At 37.0% G+C, this 17105-nt stretch overlaps 4 protein-coding genes across 5 annotated transcripts; 2 read left to right on the forward strand and 2 right to left on the reverse strand.

Moving 5' to 3' along the window:
• Positions 1 to 819: 819 nt before the first annotated feature.
• Positions 820 to 5511, reverse strand: LOC128870015 (BLOC-2 complex member HPS5 homolog). Its single transcript, XM_054112612.1, has 6 exons — positions 5247 to 5511; positions 4827 to 5186; positions 4617 to 4763; positions 4079 to 4555; positions 3800 to 4007; positions 820 to 3097 (listed from the first exon to the last, which is right to left on the reverse strand). Exons 1-6 carry the CDS (start codon positions 5328 to 5330, stop codon positions 1851 to 1853), a joined length of 2523 nt encoding a protein of 840 aa, XP_053968587.1. The 5' UTR covers positions 5331 to 5511; the 3' UTR covers positions 820 to 1850.
• A 127-nt stretch (positions 5512 to 5638) lies between these two features.
• Positions 5639 to 7978, forward strand: LOC128870024 (E3 SUMO-protein ligase ZBED1-like). The gene is made up of 4 exons (XM_054112622.1): positions 5639 to 5749; positions 5843 to 5905; positions 6099 to 7696; positions 7751 to 7978. The coding sequence occupies exons 1-4, from the start codon at positions 5689 to 5691 to the stop codon at positions 7937 to 7939; spliced, it is 1911 nt and encodes a 636-aa protein (XP_053968597.1). The 5' UTR covers positions 5639 to 5688; the 3' UTR covers positions 7940 to 7978.
• Positions 7979 to 8331: 353 nt separating this feature from the next.
• On the forward strand, positions 8332 to 10216 carry LOC128870039 (mediator of RNA polymerase II transcription subunit 4). Of its 2 annotated transcripts, XM_054112640.1 has the most exons (4): positions 8332 to 8407; positions 9083 to 9322; positions 9384 to 9564; positions 9621 to 10216. In XM_054112640.1, the coding sequence occupies exons 2-4, from the start codon at positions 9255 to 9257 to the stop codon at positions 10131 to 10133; spliced, it is 762 nt and encodes a 253-aa protein (XP_053968615.1). In that variant the 5' UTR covers positions 8332 to 8407; positions 9083 to 9254; the 3' UTR covers positions 10134 to 10216. The 2 variants fall into 2 exon arrangements, with proteins under 2 accessions (XP_053968615.1, XP_053968610.1); XM_054112635.1 differs by lacking the exon at positions 8332 to 8407 and having other exon boundaries at positions 8998 to 9322.
• Positions 10214 to 15243, reverse strand: LOC128870034 (recQ-like DNA helicase Blm). The gene is made up of 6 exons (XM_054112629.1): positions 14319 to 15243; positions 12906 to 14246; positions 12022 to 12844; positions 11761 to 11957; positions 11417 to 11507; positions 10214 to 11339 (listed from the first exon to the last, which is right to left on the reverse strand). Exons 1-6 carry the CDS (start codon positions 15177 to 15179, stop codon positions 10300 to 10302), a joined length of 4353 nt encoding a protein of 1450 aa, XP_053968604.1. The 5' UTR covers positions 15180 to 15243; the 3' UTR covers positions 10214 to 10299.
• Between the last annotated feature and the right edge of the window lie 1862 nt (positions 15244 to 17105).

The raw sequence follows: 17105 nt of genomic DNA on the forward strand, positions 1-17105 counted from the left end.
CTTCTATTTCCTGGCGAGGTGAATTTTTACCATGTTTTCCGATAAGTCAATGCATCTGTAAAGAGTAACACTTTGGTGCGGATTTTCAAATATGTACTGTCAATAATAACCCTTAAAAAGCCATATTGCCAATTTTTGTAGTCGTAATTGGATGATTTGAACTTGGACGATTTTTCGTCTTAGCGAGATGACGCACTACGCCACATATTCCATCACACAATCGATCTTTTAGGGGTGATAAACTAGTGATAAACTGTTCACTAGACAGAGCTAGTTAACTGGGGTGGCAGCCCTTGGTCGGAAAAAACCCGGGAGATTCGGGTAACGTAGAACCGGCTGCCATGGGATTGCGATCTTTTAGGCGCTAAGTTCTGTAATTTGCCACCACAGAACTTCGAATTGACTCCATCACACTTTTTTTGTAAGTTATCTTTAAAAATCGATGACTTTAAACGATATTCATCTAGAGTCAATAACCTCGTACATGAGCTCTCGTCCCTTAAATGCTATTATCGGAAACCAATAACCACACATAACAGACGCAGAGCTGGCGTGAAATCCGCGTTACGCTGGCATAATTACGTCCTGCTTAAACTCCTTCTTATCCAGAATTAACCCCGACATACTCAACATATGTCCGGCGAAGGAGTCCGTATAGCACCAACCACCTCTTCACATGCCCGTTTAATACATATCATCTATGGTGGGCCTACCGTTAAGATGAGATTGACGACGATGACGATTGATGGTTTCACCGCTCTAAGTAAGGATATGTAAGCTGCTACAGCAACAATAATTATACGATAAAAACACCGAATCTTGGATACTTAAATGCATAGTTAGATTTATTATTTGAATAAAAATAAATTTTACAAATATTAAATATATATATATATTAATATAGTAATATATATATGGAAATGTTTAAAATTAAATAAAGCATTTTACGACGCGAAGTACTCGTGCAAGTTTGCATATGGAGTGTACATATGCGTACATATAATAATAATACAACTTCAAGCGTACACCTTAAATAACACCCCTCGATTAAAAAATTAAAAGAAAGAAGGAGTATAAAAGCGCAATAATTACATACATTTGTAGGAGGTTTATCAAAATATAAACTGCTGCTGTAAATATGTGTACATTTTCGAACATTCATGCTAATTAATATGATGTTATGTTGTAGGTATATAATTAATGCTTATATAAATATTTTTAATTGATCATTGTGGCTGATCATAACATTTATACGAGTACAGTAAATACAATTTTGGAATATGCACTTGAACACACAATTTATAGGTTAGATAATTCTATATATACGATTTTAGATTAATATAATACTTTGTGTTACTCTACGAGCGAGCTCCAATAATGCAGCGGCATTACATATAGTCGGCAAAAGCCGATAGCCGTTTTTTTTTACTTTCGTTCTAGCGCAAAAACCATATTGAAGTCACATAACACTTAAATTCGTCACACTTTACTCATTCAAACATGTGTATATTCTTACTTGTATATAGTATGTATGTAAATATTTTTCTTCATTTATATAACTGGTTTTATGAGATTCTTTCGTAGTACTTTTTTAAATAGGACATTTTTATAAATGTGCGGCCGCAACAATTCTATGCATATTTTAATTTTAATTAATTGGTATAATCTCAATAGGCCATTTCTGAAAACGAGTTAAGTCATTTACAATGCAGCGCATACTACAAAAATGTCAATCACCTACCAAACTCGCTGCTAATTTTTATACATCCCATATATATGTACATAGTGCGTGGTAGAAAGAACTACGTACTATTTACCAATAATTATTTTCGCTTTTGTATTTCGCGACTTTAGCCTTTCAACATGCAACGCGTGTAAAATTCGCGATCGATAGCATCGTTTGCTATGAAGTTAGACCACTTGAAAATCATTGCGAAAATTTCCTGTGCCTGCATATATTCTAATGCTATACTTAGAAAACAGTTCCATGTATAGAAAAAATGCTGATTGACATTGTCCACTGTTGTCACACATTCACAATTTACACAACATAAACGCCCCTGTTGCAAGTCCACAAATTGTTCGAAACAACGCGCCCATGCCGCTAAGCTTAGACTCTTGCCAATCTCTATTAACAACTCTGGTTGCCGATAGCTTAGGATGATCGGCACGACTTTTTCAACATTATTCTCAGCCATGTAAAATTTTGCTAATACATCCAATAATGCTGGCACCTGCATTAAAACATCAAAGCATTTAACCTGCTCATTACGCGACCAATAATAACGTAACAACACTGCACCCAATTCGTGAAAGGCACAAGTATTGTCAAATCGCAGTGGGAAGGCACAATTATCACACCGTACAATATCCACTGAGGTGTTGAGTAGAACAAAACCCTCCGCTATAAAGTCACGCGTATAATCGTCCATTTCCCAAATAAGCTCTGTGTTCAGGTAATTAAAGTACATCTCGTAGCAGTTTTTGCGTGATTGTTCAACACTGTCACCATGCTCTTGCATTACCTTTTCCAATTTACCTAGCAGATCAATCAGTTCACGTGCCGAGTATTCATCGAATAGTGTACGATAACGTTCTACAAAATTAATATTACTTATCTTTGCACTTTTGCAAATTAAATATAAATTATATATAGTCTTCTCTTCTGCACTTATGTGCTGTACGGTAGAATGAGCATTGTGCTTAGCTTCTACGATGTGGGTCTTTTTTGTACGGCACACAATCTCCTCATCCTTCTCATACATCGCTTTAATATCATTAAATGGTATGGAACGTTCATTAGATGGTATAAGTTCTCGTACTAATTTCTTTTGCTCCTCAGCGAATATGTTAAACTTGTATTTAATAATATTTTTACCAAATTTGCCGGTAACAGTTAAGAGCGCATCCTTAAAATGTTTTTCGCTGCCTTTAGTGGATTTGATATTTTCGCAAAAGGCATTTTCCAGAACGTACACCTCTTTGGATGGTTGCGTATGATTATTATTGGGCACAAACTGAAAACCAATGGCGCCAACACTTCCACTGCGCTCTGTTGTACCTGAACTACTGCCCGAGCTGTTGTTGTCACCCACGGCTGAGGAAAGAAATAAGCTTATTACAAAGTTGCTGTATATTATTGTCACGAGTAGAATATAATTATAATAATTTAATTATATTTAATTCAATTAAAAAACTGATATCTTTTCTTATAAGTAGATAGACAAAATTGTCTGCCTTAACCAAAATATTACACTTGCAAGCTTTTTCAATCAAGCGTTTGCTAAATGAAAAATGCACGAATACACGAAAGTCTCCGATGCTAGCGCTGCACTACTTTCAGTTTGTATAATAATTTTATTGTTATATAAACCTTTATAAAATATAAAATAAATAAATAATATCGTTTACCTAAGTTTTTCCCAGAATATTATTTTTGTCTAAACTGTAAAAGTTGTATAAATGTTACTGTTCTTGTAATATAATTTAAAGTTTAAATAAGTCTTTAATGCAAAAAACATCGTTTTACTACTCTAGGGGTAATATTTATTTGTCCGACTTAGATTGAAAAGTCCACACATTTTAGAAAACAATTTAATTTTATTTTCTACACGCAGGTATGAAAAATACCTTACCGAAACGACCCGGATTTATATTCAGTCAAGAAATGTCACTACAGTCACAATTCCTATACATTTGAAACCAAATCGGAAAGCATTCGGGTTTGTATTTCACATTAATCATATATACATATCATTACAAACACCAACCATACCTTCATTTGTACTTTTTAACTCACCTTCACATTGCATAATAGCATCAAAAATTACGGAGAGATCATTCAACAATTCAAATTCCTGACGTTTAATCAAAAATTTCTTGATTTGATTAAGTATATTCAAGTCATAGTCTTCGCGTGCCTTATCAGCAAAATATTTAACATTTTTGCGCATCAGACACGCACATTCTAACAGCTTTTCCTGCCTCACCAGTGTGCATGCATGTGCCTACAATAACACAAAAATACATATCGTATACCATTGGAAACACATATCTAATATGAATATGGGTTACTTACTTTCAATGGATTCAATTGCACACTATACAACGAACCAGTTTGAGTAAAGACCACAATTTCCTTTCCAACTACACGACAATCGACTATTCGCTCGAACTGATTGCACCACAAAACGACGGTGGAACTGCGTATATCAAATATATACAAGCCAAACTCGGTAAATGCCAGCAGAAAGTCCTTGTTTAGCATTTGAACTTTAGCGAATTGCAAATTTTGAGGCTGATAATCGAGCATTTCATCATTTTCCTCATATTTAGCAATTGTCTCTTCTTCGATGCCATGAAATTTATGTATTTTTACTGGTGGAATTGCTAGTGCAGTCTTGAATTGATGTGTCTGTAACACTTCGCCTTCGAAGTCGACCTCCCAAATTCGTGAGCCTGGGCGAGCGCAGTAAATGCGCGAAGGCTGGATGGCTTCGTTAGTGGAAATGGCAAAGCAAGCACCAAAAGCTCCATCTCTCGGACGATTGCCAATCTAAGAAAAGATTTGTAATAGCTTTTGTTAATGTCTCCTTATAAAAAGCCACATAAAATACCTGTTTGTACTCCTCGTAGTCAGTGTTACACAAAATGCATTTACTGCAGTTGGATACAAGCAAAAGTGACTCAAAGTCATCAATTTGCACAATTGGGGATTCAAGGAACAAAATAGGATGTACACCCATATTAAGTAGGCTTTTCCCCTAATTATGGTATTCGAAAAGTAATACAAAATTATTATACAACCCTCATAATAAACAACTTACAATAAATGATGAAAGCAACACCAAGTTCACTTGACCTCGTGTATCACCATAGTAAAACTGTTTTTCATCCTGCGTCCAATGTATGCATGTCACTTGCAACAACTGGTCACTGCTTAGGTTCGTATAGATGACTTGAGGAGATGTGTGTGCAGAAAGATTTACTGCATACACACATATCATGGATCGTATCGTAGAAAATGCGACATATTTTTCATTTGCGGATATTTCCAAGTGTGTCACCGGCCCATGTTTATTGGGTACAAGATGCAAAAACTTGCCGGAACAACGATTGAAGAGATACAACGAGCCCGAAGAAGCTCCGAAAATTACATAGTTTGTAGAAATATCGAAGCAGGTGTACTAAAATTCATAAGCAAAAGAACCATGTTGCTTTCTTATGATCAATCTAATTGTCCTCACCTTTATTCGATTGCTGTGCTTCAGCGGTTCATGGAGCGCTTGAGAAAAATCAATAAAGTTGGAAAGGCAATATAGCTCCGTCATTTTGTCCTCATACCACAGAAGACTCAAATAGGCAGAGATTTATTAAATGTCAAGTTATTTATACAATTTAAGAAATATTTTCTTAATTACAAACACAACATTCACCCACAATTATTTTATTCACCTTCACAAGCAGAAGAAAGTGATTACTCCAACAATGAAGAAAGGCGAAAGGTGGCGTGATGATGCCAGCTGACTATAAAACCTATTCAGATTTGGATAATTAATCTACTCGTTTACAAAATCAGTTCATTAAATGATCTGTCAAGCATGTGTACTAGAGCTGGGCGGAATATCGATGTTATATCGATGTATCGATGTTTCAATTTGAAAATGAAACATCGATGTTCGTAAACCGATGTTCGATGTTTTCGCAAATTTTGTACCATCACTTAGTAATTGCACGTGGAACGAAAGTGGTAAGTAAGAAACTTTTATGCATTAAAAAACTTTTCTACATTAAAAAAACTGATTAAGTATACCATTTTAATATGAAAATTATTAAATTTTAGGCTTTTGGTGTTGGCAGGCAGTGATTGAAATGGAGCGGTTTGTAGAAAGTTCTAGTGGCAAAGGTAAGATTATCGTTTTATGTATGTAGCTGAGTGCGTATTGTTAATACAAAATATCTACACCTAGACTCGCTTTGAGTCGTACTTTTTGGGAACGTATACCCAACGCAAAGTGATGACTAGGTGTATAAGAGTACTTGTACATACATACATATATATAATACTACAAATTATTTTTTGTTTTTTTTTTTTGCAGTTTCAAAGACGAGCTCAAAGGAGGTGGAAGAAGAAAACCCAGCAAAAAGAACAAGGTACGGTCAGTCAGCTGTATGGCAATTTTTTAACAAATCAAAGGATGGCAGTTCAGCTAAATGCATTCAGTGTGGAAAAACATATATAACATGTGGCAATACCACTAATTTGGCTGGACACCTGAAACGGATGCATGCAGGATTAACTGTTAGCGAGCTTCCGAAATCTTCAGGGTCTATTTTGTCCTTCATTGAAAAAAAATACGAAGCATCTTCCGCTAGGAAAAAGAGTCTTGATAGCTCACTAATGCACTATATATGCTCCGACATGCGACCGTTCTCAGTTGTTGAAAACAAAGGATTTCGTAATTTTGTCAGTACATTGGATCCTCGCTACGAGCTGCCTTCTCGTAACAAATTGAGAAACACATGCATGCAAGACTTTTACACAAATATGAAAGACAAATTACACTGTATTCTGGACCGAGTGGACTATTGCGCTATAACAACAGATTGCTGGACGTCACGGGCTAACGAAAGTTATATGACAGTCACTTGCCATTTCATCAATGACAACTTTGAGCTAAAAGCAGCTGTTTTGTCAACCAAAAATCTCATTGACGAAACCAACCACACGTCGCAAAATATTGCAAATTCTTTGCGCGAAGTCCTTGTGGAATGGCAAGTTATTGACAAAGTCAGCGCAATTGTTACAGACAACGCGAGGAACGTTGTAAAAGCATGTGAGATTCTACAAAAGCGAAACGTGCCTTGCTTTGCTCATTGCATTAATTTAATTGTCCAAAGCTGTTTTTCCCTTGAAAATATTAAGACAATTATGGGAAAGTGCAAAAGCATAGTTTCGTTTTTCAAGAGCAGCTCAATAGCGTATGCAAAATTTAAGCAAGCCCAGGAACCAATGAAGCCATATAGTCTAAAACAGGAGTGCCCTACAAGGTGGAATAGTGCTTTCTACATGATTGAGCGCATTTTGGCCACAAAGTCAGCTATTGCTAAAGTCCTGTTAGATACTCCGAAAGCAATACTACCTCTATCAGTTGATGAGCTATCTGTTCTGGAAGATTTAAAGCAGGTTCTTTCACTATTCGAGGATGCGACGGTACAAACATCATCCAGCTCTAATGTAACAGTTTCGCTAATTATACCATTGGTTAGCGGACTTTTGCATAATTTGAGTGAAATCAAAGATCGACTAGAAACTGATGATGGCCGTAACGTATGCAACTTGCTAATGGAAGGCATACGGCAAAGACTACTGCCATATGAAAAAAGAACTGTGACTCGTTTGTCGACATTACTGGATCCGCGTTTTAAAAAGGAGGGTTTTTTTTCAAATACAAACTCTATAGAAGCCGAAAATTTTTTAGAAAATGAACTTTCGCCACTTTACAAAGAAAATCACCCTCCAAATATATCTAGCCTGCCAACACCACTATGCGATAAAACTCCACTTCTTAATTTTTTGGAAAAAAACAAAACTCAAAAAATTCGTAATTCCCGAGTTGATTCGATTTTGACCCTTCGTCAATACTTCAACATGGAAAATATAAACTCTAGTTTAAACCCTTTAGACTACTGGAAGGTAATTCATGCTATATAAAATCTAGCATTATAATTAATACTAAACTTTTTTCAGATCTCGACTGATGAGCCATTGAAGATGAGCTCAAAAAAATATCTCTGCGTACCGGCTACGTCAACTGAAAGTGAGCGTATGTTCAGCAAAGCAGGTTTAATAGTGAGTGAAAAACGAAGTTCACTAAAGCCAAAAAATGTGGATATGCTGGTTTTCCTAAATAAAAATGAATGGATCTCTAACAACTGATAAGTTGAGTCATTATATTTTCATAATTTAATTTGTTTGAAAAACTCACAAAACTGTTATGTTAAGTTATATTATATTTTGGATATTTCATTTGTTTTTAAAAGCTTTAAATAGTGTTAAGTTAAGTAATAATATTTTCGTAATCTAATTTGTTTTGAAAAAATCAAAATACTGTTAATTTAAGTTTGTTTGAAAAACATTATTTTGTTATTTTTTTATAATATATAATATATATGTTGAATAATGAAGTCAATATTAAATAAATGAAAAAAAAAAAAATTCTTTTACTAACTTCGATGTTTAATCGATTAATCGATGTTTTCAAATAAAAAACATCGAAACATCGATGTGGACAAACATCGATCTTTTGCCAGCTCTAATGTGTACGTTTATTTGGAGTTGGCTAATATTGGTTAATTCGTATTGGACGTATGTAAACGGTATTATAATTAATAATATGAAAGAGAGGTAAGAAAATTCTGCAACTTTTTTACGAACAGTTTTTTATTGCTAATTTAACTGTGGTGAATCTTTAAACTGAGGACATGATGCCAGTATATAAACAAAACAAACGAATAGAGAAGAGAGAGTAAGCGAAATCACGAAAAAAACTGCATTTGGAAGCTTTATTGTGATTAATTTAAAAGACTAGGGAATTAATTTTTACTATTTCGTTTAGTTTAAAACTCAAAAATGACTCAATGATTCGTAAACAAGTAACTTTTTACACGAAGGTTAGCTTTTTTTCTATACTGACGTCACTAAAAATAGCCAATTCTGGCAAATCCAGCAAGAATAAAGTAGTGATGCGGTTTTTTTATATTCTACATTGTGAGTAGTTCGAAAAACTAGAAAATTTAAACTTGAACAAAATAACACTGCACTTGCATATGTAACTATCTACTTACTTCACTAATTATTCTATAAAGTTGCGCGGTGATCACAATTTCGTAATAATCATTTATGGGTTTGTAACATGGCGTTAACTTTTCTTCCTTTCTTCTACTTTTATCGCCAATTTTTTGTTTTGCTTTTATCTTCTTTTCTTTGTATGCATTTTCATTCAATGCTTTGTTACTTAGTTTCCGTGCTTCTTGTGTGCAATTTAGTTCATGTTTGAAAATTTTTGCAATTTTTATACAGCAAACCAATTTCAAGAGGAAAGCCCGCTTTGATATCATTAAAACAAGCATTAAGTGCAAATGTTTAACAGCTGCAGTTACATATCTGTAATTCGCCGATCCTTTGGCCACTAGCTACTCGTGTACTTTACAAAAACTTAAATTAATTAACAAAGTAACTCTGTTTGGAGACCATGTCCTTCCATTTGAGCACGAAGGAGCGTTTACTGCTGTTGTTAGATGACATCGAGTTGGTGGCAAAGTAAGTTTCATAATATTTTAAAGTTTGGAATTGAGTTTTTAATTTTACTTTTTACTACCAGAGAACTTATTGAAAACACCGTCGCCCCTAAACATCAAAAAATTTCTACAGCTGAACATACCGCGCTTGTGGACTTATTGGTGTCCAAAGATGAGGAATTCCGAAAAATGTTGGAGCTAGCCGATGAGCAGGCTAAAATCGAACAAAAAATGGATGAATTACGTGCAAAAGTCGAAGTTCATGTGAGTAGTTTTCGCTTAGTCAGCGAACAAATTGTAATTATAACAATACCCCGCAGGATAGAGAAATACAAAAGCTGCAAAAGTCACTAAAAGAGGCCGAACTTTTACTTTCCACTGCAATTTTTCAAGCACGTCAAAAGTTGTCTAGTATTCATCAGGCAAAAAAGCGTCCTGTATCCTCAGAAGAACTGATTAAATATGCTCATCGCATTAGTGCCGCAAACGCAGTGAGTGCACCACTAACTTGGTGCATCGGCGATGTGCGTCGCCCATATCCCACCGATATAGAAATGCGTAATGGGTTTCTGGGAAAATCTGATTTAAACATTAATGGTGGCGGGGTGTCACATCAAAATAATGTACCCGATGCACAGCGTAGCATGGCTGAAGTGCCAAATGCGTTTCAAAATCAATTCAATTGGAATAATCTCGGCGAACTGCATATGTCCATGGGATCTACTGGCAATTCCGTGGCCCTGGAAACACGCGCACATAAAGAGGCATCTCAGGATGATGTTGAAGTCATGTCAACGGACAGTTCTAGCTCTAGCTCGAGTGATTCACAGTAAAGGCTAATTAAGACAAACAAAGCACTTATTAACTTAAAATGTAACACGGGAAAAATCATGATTTTTTTTTTATTAAAAAATACTTTTTTATTGAAACTAAAAAATACCATGTTTGTGTATATATTCTATCGCATAGAAGTTTTGTACGTAGGCAGTATCAACTTATCTAATTTGATTTTGGCATTGGCATTAACTCGAAGGCACCACTCGAACTGGATTTTTTGCACAACCAGGCATTGTTTTTGCCTTTGCTGTCACCTCCTCTGCCTCTGCCTCTGCTACTGGAGTTAGCGACAGCTTTGCGCCGTGGGACCCTTGGTGAGCTAGTGCTGCCTCCTCTCGCTTTTGACGATGCGCGTTTAACTGGGCTTTTACCGCTCGATGCCCAACCTGTTGCCTTTTTTGCACGCTTTGAACCACCACCGCGAAAGGTGCGTTTACGTTTACGACCACCGCCACTTTGCGAAGTACCTTGAGAAGCTGCCGCCGCTGCCCAACTGCTCCCGTCATCCTCTTCCGAATCGTAAGAAATTAACGAATTTGTAGGTTGCGCACGCTCTGTTCCTTTAACTGTACTGATAGATATTTGTTGTTGTTGGTGCGCATCTTCAAGGTCCATCAGTAAGCAGAGCTTTTCAGCAGCATAATTTCGAGTAATTTCCAACATTTTATTACCATATTTGTCAAAATTCGCTTTAGTCACATGGGGTATGCTCAGCATATCGCTCTCGGACTCTGGCAGTGCTTCCGACATTGCCTTTAATGCTTGCATATTCATTATACTAGCCATGGTGACGCTACGCGCTGCAGCTATTGTTCGACAAATATCTAAAAGATCTGCATAACAACGTTCATATATTGAACGTAGTTTTGTTGCGCCAGTTGCAGCAGCTGTACTCTGGTTTGAGACACCACCACTGTTAAATCCAGGTAAGGCTCCTTTCGCACTACCCTTACGCGAAACCGCAAAAGTCAACGAGATACTTTCTTGCATTAACGACTGTACTTTCGGACCCAAATAAATATATGCTTGAGGAATATCATTGGAGAATATCAAGTCTTCACGTAGGAATCCCTCCAAAACCATTTTTCGCAATAAACGCTGAATGTCCGACTTGTCCCAGTCTTTAAAAATGCCATGATGCGCCGTTTTGTCATGACCGAATTCTACGATGCGTTTAATTAGGGAACCTTTAAGCACATCAGCTAATCAAGAGAACGAAAATAAAAATTATTCGGATATTACCATTGCAGAATTCAAAACCACACCGATGAAAGCATACCAATGTATAGCAGTGTGAAGCGTGAACGGCCACCGCAAATTTCTTTAACAGCACGCGCCACCTTACGACACTGTTCCAAAACATCTATTTTCTGCAGAAACGATTGGAAACAAATAATGGATCATTGTTACGTAAAGGTAAAATAGGCTGTGGCGAATAATTAGCCACCAATTATGTATGTTTGTAAAAAAGGATTAAAGTTATTTACATGTGTTAAAGTTAGTAAAAGTAATAAATCAAATTTCAGACAGTAAAGTTAAAACAAGTTACACTCGGAAAAGAACTGCTGATCGCTCATTTTGTTCATTAACAATGTTTATGGTTTCATAACTTCGAAATTTTACCTGAAAGCTTCGTTTTTTAAGGCAGTTATCACAGGCTGTATCGCGTCGCTCAAGACATTGTTCACTGGTGAAATGCTCTCCAAAGTAGTCAAGCTGTTGAGAACGCCGACAGTCTGTAACGTTTTCACAGTATCCCACAATGCGATTCAAATTATCTAAATGTATCTTCTTAACTTCCATGCCCACCGTGTTATCCACTGAAAATATTAAAATAAATGCGTAGTCATATTGTAATTCAATTTGCGTTCTATATCTAATTACAGTCCAACAGCTTTTTCATTCTCATCATATCCGAGTAATTGTAATAGAGAATACAGTGCGCTACATCACCATCACGTCCTGCACGTCCCGCCTCCTGGTAATATCCTTCAATAGATTTCGGCAGGGAGAAATGCAGCACAAAACGCACGTCTGGTTTATCAATACCCATACCAAAGGCGATTGTTGCGCATATCACTCGAACTTTACCGGTCAGCCAATCTTTTTGACGCGTCTCACGCATCGGATCCGTCAAACCAGCATGATAGGCGAGTGATTTTATAGCAACAGAGTTCAATTTATTAGCCAAATCCTCACATTCCTTTCGTGACAGACAATAAATTATGCCACACCAATTAGATGGATGTGAATGTATAAATGCTTTAATATCATCCAAAGTGCTAGCGCCGCGCTTGGGCAGTACCGAATACTTTAGATTAGAACGGTTAAAACTAGATAAAAACCATTTAGTGTGTGTTAACTGTAATTGGCGAAGTATATCTATTCGCACACGTGGCGTAGCTGTGGCGGTTAACGCCATGGTAGGCACATTGGCGAAGCGTTTGCGTAATATGCCAAGTCTCTTGTAATCTGGTCGAAAATCATGGCCCCACTGCGAAACACAATGCGCCTCGTCAATTATAAATCGGCTGATGTAATTTTTTGCGTACAACTCATCAAGCATGTCCTGGAATTGAGGTGAGCTGGAAATTTTCTCGGGCGTCACGTAAAGTATTTTTATGCGTGGCGGGCTGGTTTTTAAATCACAAAATATGGCACGCACCTCCTGCAGGGTCTGTGTACCAGACAAACTTTTCGCGTATATCTAATTAAAATCATTAAGTTTGAATTGATTATCAATTTTATAATAGTTCACAATCACTCACATCCAGAGATTCCAATTTATTAACTTGATCTAGAATTAGGGATTTTAATGGACTAATGACAAGTGTCACACCTTCAGTAAGCAACGCTGGTAGCTGATAACAAAGAGACTTTCCGCCACCGGTGGGCATCAGCACAAAACAATCATGTCCTAGCAAGGCAGCGTTGATCACCTGCAATTGATTGGGTCGAAAACTTTTCAAACCGAAATTACTACTCAATGCATCTTTGACTCTTTGCGAGTGTGGGTAATTAGAACCATCGAATTCGCCAGTTATACCATCATTATGTGTATCCGCATGGAAATTCCCAGGGACCTTTTGTGCAACTTTTACAGGTGATGGACTTAATGATATAACTGACTTTCGTGTTTGTATACTACCGGCACTCGTCGAAGGTTTGTTGTCATCTTCGTCCTCGCTAAGCGTAATATTAATTGTCGGTACGATAGCATTTGTATTTGGAACGGATGATTTGGAGACTGGTGAATCCAACAATATAGCCTGCGAAGCAGCTATTTCAAATTTGTCTGGGTCGTAAACTTGCCAGCCGTCGTCATCCGTTTGAGTTGACCATTGGTGCAGATCATCTGGTGTCACCGTTGCTGCAACAGAAACTGCATTTTTAGAGTTTGACTGTTGCTTAGATGTACTTTGGTCTTCAAAATCTTTGTATGAGTAATTATTATATTCTGATTTACGACCACGAAGTAAGTCAGCTTGATCATGTATATCTGCTAGTAAAGCCTCCAAATCATCTTCATCTTCTTCCGTGGGTTTAGCAGAGTTTGATCTCGATTTTTCCGTTTGACCAGCACTCAGGTCTTCATTATCTAAAATGATAGCCTGTGTTAAATAGGCTTGTTGCTCTTCTTCGTCAGCTGTGTCATCCGCAGCCTCATTATTGCCGAAAATCTCGTGCAAGTCAGGTGTCTGAGGTATAGTCTGTTCCCGTTCGCTCGAGGAAACTGGTGTTCTTTGCGTATTACTAAAAATACTTGCTGGCGTACTTGTAGTCGACTTAGCCTCAGCTGACCATTTACATTCTTCACGCATTTGCATTTCTTCCTCCTCCAATGCATCGTAGTCCAAATCACATGCAGCTTCTTGCTGAATTCGAGTCTTTATTTCTCGCTTTTCCAACTCCGTATCAACAAGTTTCGTACGTGCTTTTATCTTATTCCGAATAGTTTTTAAGCGCAGAAAAATATTAATATCGAAACCATCAATCTCAGTGAAATAGTTTGCAGGGATCTGGTCAATAATCTGGGCATATTTTTCCAATATATCGAAGTAGGTTGATTTGAAGAACGCTCTGTTTGAGTTAAGCTCCCAATCCGTGGCCTATAATAAGATATAGAAAACAATTTTAACACACACACATGTAATTGATCAGCATCGCTTGTTTTAACTTACATCCTTTGTATTTCTTTTGAATGCCGAATCCTGTTCGACCTTGTTTAAGTAGTTAGGCAGCTGGGCATCAATTACAATTTTTAGTTTTTTCCCAGCATTTTCATTTTCCCTAGCTTGGCCAAAGCTACCATTTATTTCTTGTTCATATTTTAGAGGTGATGTCTTAAAGTCCCTTCCGCAGGAGTTTCTGTTATTCGTTTTTCCATCGTCGCCTTTTTCTATAGGAGTCTTCTGACTCAACTCTTTTGATTTTACTTTCGACAAAGATTTGATTTCATCAAATTTTGGAATACAATCGTCAAATTCTTCGTCCATATGTTCATTAATAAACTTCTCCTGAGCATCTGTTTTAAAATTTTTTACATGCTTATATTCATTTCTATCATTTTGCACATCCATATTTGTTGAACGTTTACACATGTCCTTTGAACTAGTGCCGGTTACATTGAAGCTTGGGCATACTGTAATTTTTGATTTCAAAGGAGCTAGAGGCGATTGGCTGCAGTCATCAAATGTGTAACGTTGGATAATTGCGTTTGTTGTTCTATTGGTATTGCTTTTGTGATACGTCGGTTGTTTCTCTTCATCTGTCTCATCATCAGTTGACGAGTCCAAAAATATGGGATTCATCATTTTTCTCGATTGTTGCTTCTGTACAGGAGCGTAAGCAATGCTTTTGCCACTTCTTTGGATTCTATCAGCCGTGTGGTCTTTTCCGACATTTGAAACTTTATATATGGATGCCTTCTCTCCATCATTGATTTTCAATAAATCATTGCACGATGATTTCCCCTCAAGGAAGGAACTCAGCGATAATTGTTTTTTAAAAGTCCCACTTTTATTGGCTTTTAATTGGCTCATCTTGCGGATTTTTCCAAACAAGCAACATGATAAACAAACGTTTCGTGCTATCTTCAAAGCGGGGTAATTTTTTGTTTCTATTTTGATTCCTTTTTCTTCGACTTGTCAGCCAGAAAACGTTGCCAGTCGTATTGCCAGATTTATTTTTTGTTTAAATATTCGACAAGAGGTTATTATTTAATTATTTAATACACAAACGCCAATCGGCAATATACAACTTGGTAACAATTAATGAAAAGAGAAAAAATGAATTTTGAGGGGAAAAGTTTAAACAAAATTGTAGTATTTTTAACAATTAATTGATTAAAAAAAATGTTCGTAATGTTGTTTATCTGGTACGGAGGTATTGAGTGATCCGCTGTAAAAGTCCACTTCGTTGTGCAGAGAGTTGACGATCCCAGCTATTCGGTTACGTGGACCGTTAAAAACATAGCTTTTAGTTGTACTTGTGGTTTTTAGAAGGCGATTGCGTTTCAGTGGAAGTCCAACAGGTGCGAATTCAAAGCAACTATTATGGACGAGGTTTTCAAAAGCTGGCTGCATCCGCTACCCCTTTTCGAGGCTTACTTCAGGCCGGGTATTCTACTCGTGGTCTGTAAAGACGAGAAGTCCGCGGAGTGGCTCTAATTGATTGCTGAGATTGCTGCACTTAACACAGGAGAAACCCGTTTGGTAGTTAATGATTTTAATGCGCAACGATAACTCTACTTCCACGATTGTGAAGACACTTATGGCTCTGTTACTGCAGTTCTTTAGCAAACATCTGATGGCAGCTACACATCAGGATGGTTTCCAAAAAGTGCGGAGCACCTCCACAGCAGTCACCGCCATAAACAGAAATCGCGGGCTTAACAAAAACGCCCCTGCGGGTGGACTATCTTAGAAGCGCTTTGGAACTATCGAAGGCATTCGATGCAATTAGTCACTCCACACTACTAGATCATATTCCGCCGGGACTGAAGATGTGGTTCGCGAACTACCTGTGTGGTTAGCACTCATCAGCCGTATTTCGAGACCACAGCTCAAAATAGGGGAGGATAAAGCAAGGAGTGCCGTAGGGTGAATAAGACATTTCACCCCTGTTTTTCAACTTCAATATCTCGATAGTTTTTGGCTTCCATAAGGTATTCAAGTTACCGGCGGCTTTTTTCAATGAAAATATAGCTTTTCTGGTTTGTATACAAGTTTTGAACTTAAAATAAATAAAAGAAAAATTACAAAAAACTTGGATACTCCTTATATTTATCTTATAGCACGAAAGTACATATTCTTACATTATATATTTGGAGCGTGCGTATTGATGTTGTTCCACAAATGGAGGAACTGACAGTTTTAATCCGACTCCGAACGACGGATATTTTCTATGAAGAGCTTTTTCATGGCAGAAATACACTCGGAGGTTCGCTAATATTTACGAAGGCCACCGTATTCTTATATTAACGTAGATATATTTGATTAGTAACGAAATCTATGCATAAAATCTGTCAGGCAAACGCATAAAATCAAGCACGCTGTGGAATATGGGGTTTTCAATGTGTTTGGGCTATATTTATATGAGATTTGACAAGTGTTTTTGACCAGTATTTGTCACTAGGAACAGACTGGAAGTTCTTGAAGTGACCCTCCCCACCGATCTGGTCTGTCCCAATCTGCATAGGTACAGTTTTCTATGGTGATCTAGAATATTGGGGATGTTGGGTCTCCTCCTCGGTACCAAGGGAGCAAGGGAGCATTATATCCTGAGTTAGAGCAAAGAAGCATGCAAAGACCTATAATCAAATGAAAAGATAGGCTAGGCAATAGTGGCCAACCTATTATAATTAGAAACTGAAAAAGAGTACAAGGAAAAGCGTTGACCATTTACTTTGCCTGCTGACTGACAATAGCATTCGCTTACAATGATAAAATTGCGATGTTGTTATACCA

Source organism: Anastrepha ludens, chromosome 2, assembly GCF_028408465.1.
Source record: "Anastrepha ludens isolate Willacy chromosome 2, idAnaLude1.1, whole genome shotgun sequence".
Lineage (NCBI taxonomy): Eukaryota > Metazoa > Arthropoda > Insecta > Diptera > Tephritidae > Anastrepha > Anastrepha ludens.

What these genes read in the sequence shown, in the direction of transcription:
- LOC128870015 (XM_054112612.1), bottom strand. Translation starts at nt 5,330, where the DNA reads ATGACGGAGCTATATTGCCTTTCCAACTTTATTGATTTTTCTCAAGCG. An exon ending in TGTTGCTTTCATCATTTATT is followed by an intron (nt 4,764 to 4,826) that starts GTAAGTTGTTTA and finishes TACCATAATTAG; the next exon opens with GGGAAAAGCCTACTTAATAT. An exon ending in TGCAATTGAATCCATTGAAA is followed by an intron (nt 4,008 to 4,078) that starts GTAAGTAACCCA and finishes GTGTTATTGTAG; the next exon opens with GCACATGCATGCACACTGGT.
- LOC128870024 (XM_054112622.1), top strand. Translation starts at nt 5,689, where the DNA reads ATGTTCGATGTTTTCGCAAATTTTGTACCATCACTTAGTAATTGCACG. An exon ending in TTGCACGTGGAACGAAAGTG is followed by an intron (nt 5,750 to 5,842) that starts GTAAGTAAGAAA and finishes ATTAAATTTTAG; the next exon opens with GCTTTTGGTGTTGGCAGGCA. An exon ending in AGAAAGTTCTAGTGGCAAAG is followed by an intron (nt 5,906 to 6,098) that starts GTAAGATTATCG and finishes TTTTTTTTGCAG; the next exon opens with TTTCAAAGACGAGCTCAAAG.
- LOC128870039 (XM_054112640.1), top strand. Translation starts at nt 9,255, where the DNA reads ATGTCCTTCCATTTGAGCACGAAGGAGCGTTTACTGCTGTTGTTAGAT. An exon ending in GACATCGAGTTGGTGGCAAA is followed by an intron (nt 9,323 to 9,383) that starts GTAAGTTTCATA and finishes TTTTACTACCAG; the next exon opens with AGAACTTATTGAAAACACCG. An exon ending in GTGCAAAAGTCGAAGTTCAT is followed by an intron (nt 9,565 to 9,620) that starts GTGAGTAGTTTT and finishes AATACCCCGCAG; the next exon opens with GATAGAGAAATACAAAAGCT.
- LOC128870034 (XM_054112629.1), bottom strand. Translation starts at nt 15,179, where the DNA reads ATGAGCCAATTAAAAGCCAATAAAAGTGGGACTTTTAAAAAACAATTA. An exon ending in TCAAAAGAAATACAAAGGAT is followed by an intron (nt 14,247 to 14,318) that starts GTAAGTTAAAAC and finishes ATCTTATTATAG; the next exon opens with GCCACGGATTGGGAGCTTAA. An exon ending in AATGAAAAAGCTGTTGGACT is followed by an intron (nt 11,958 to 12,021) that starts GTAATTAGATAT and finishes TAATATTTTCAG; the next exon opens with TGGATAACACGGTGGGCATG.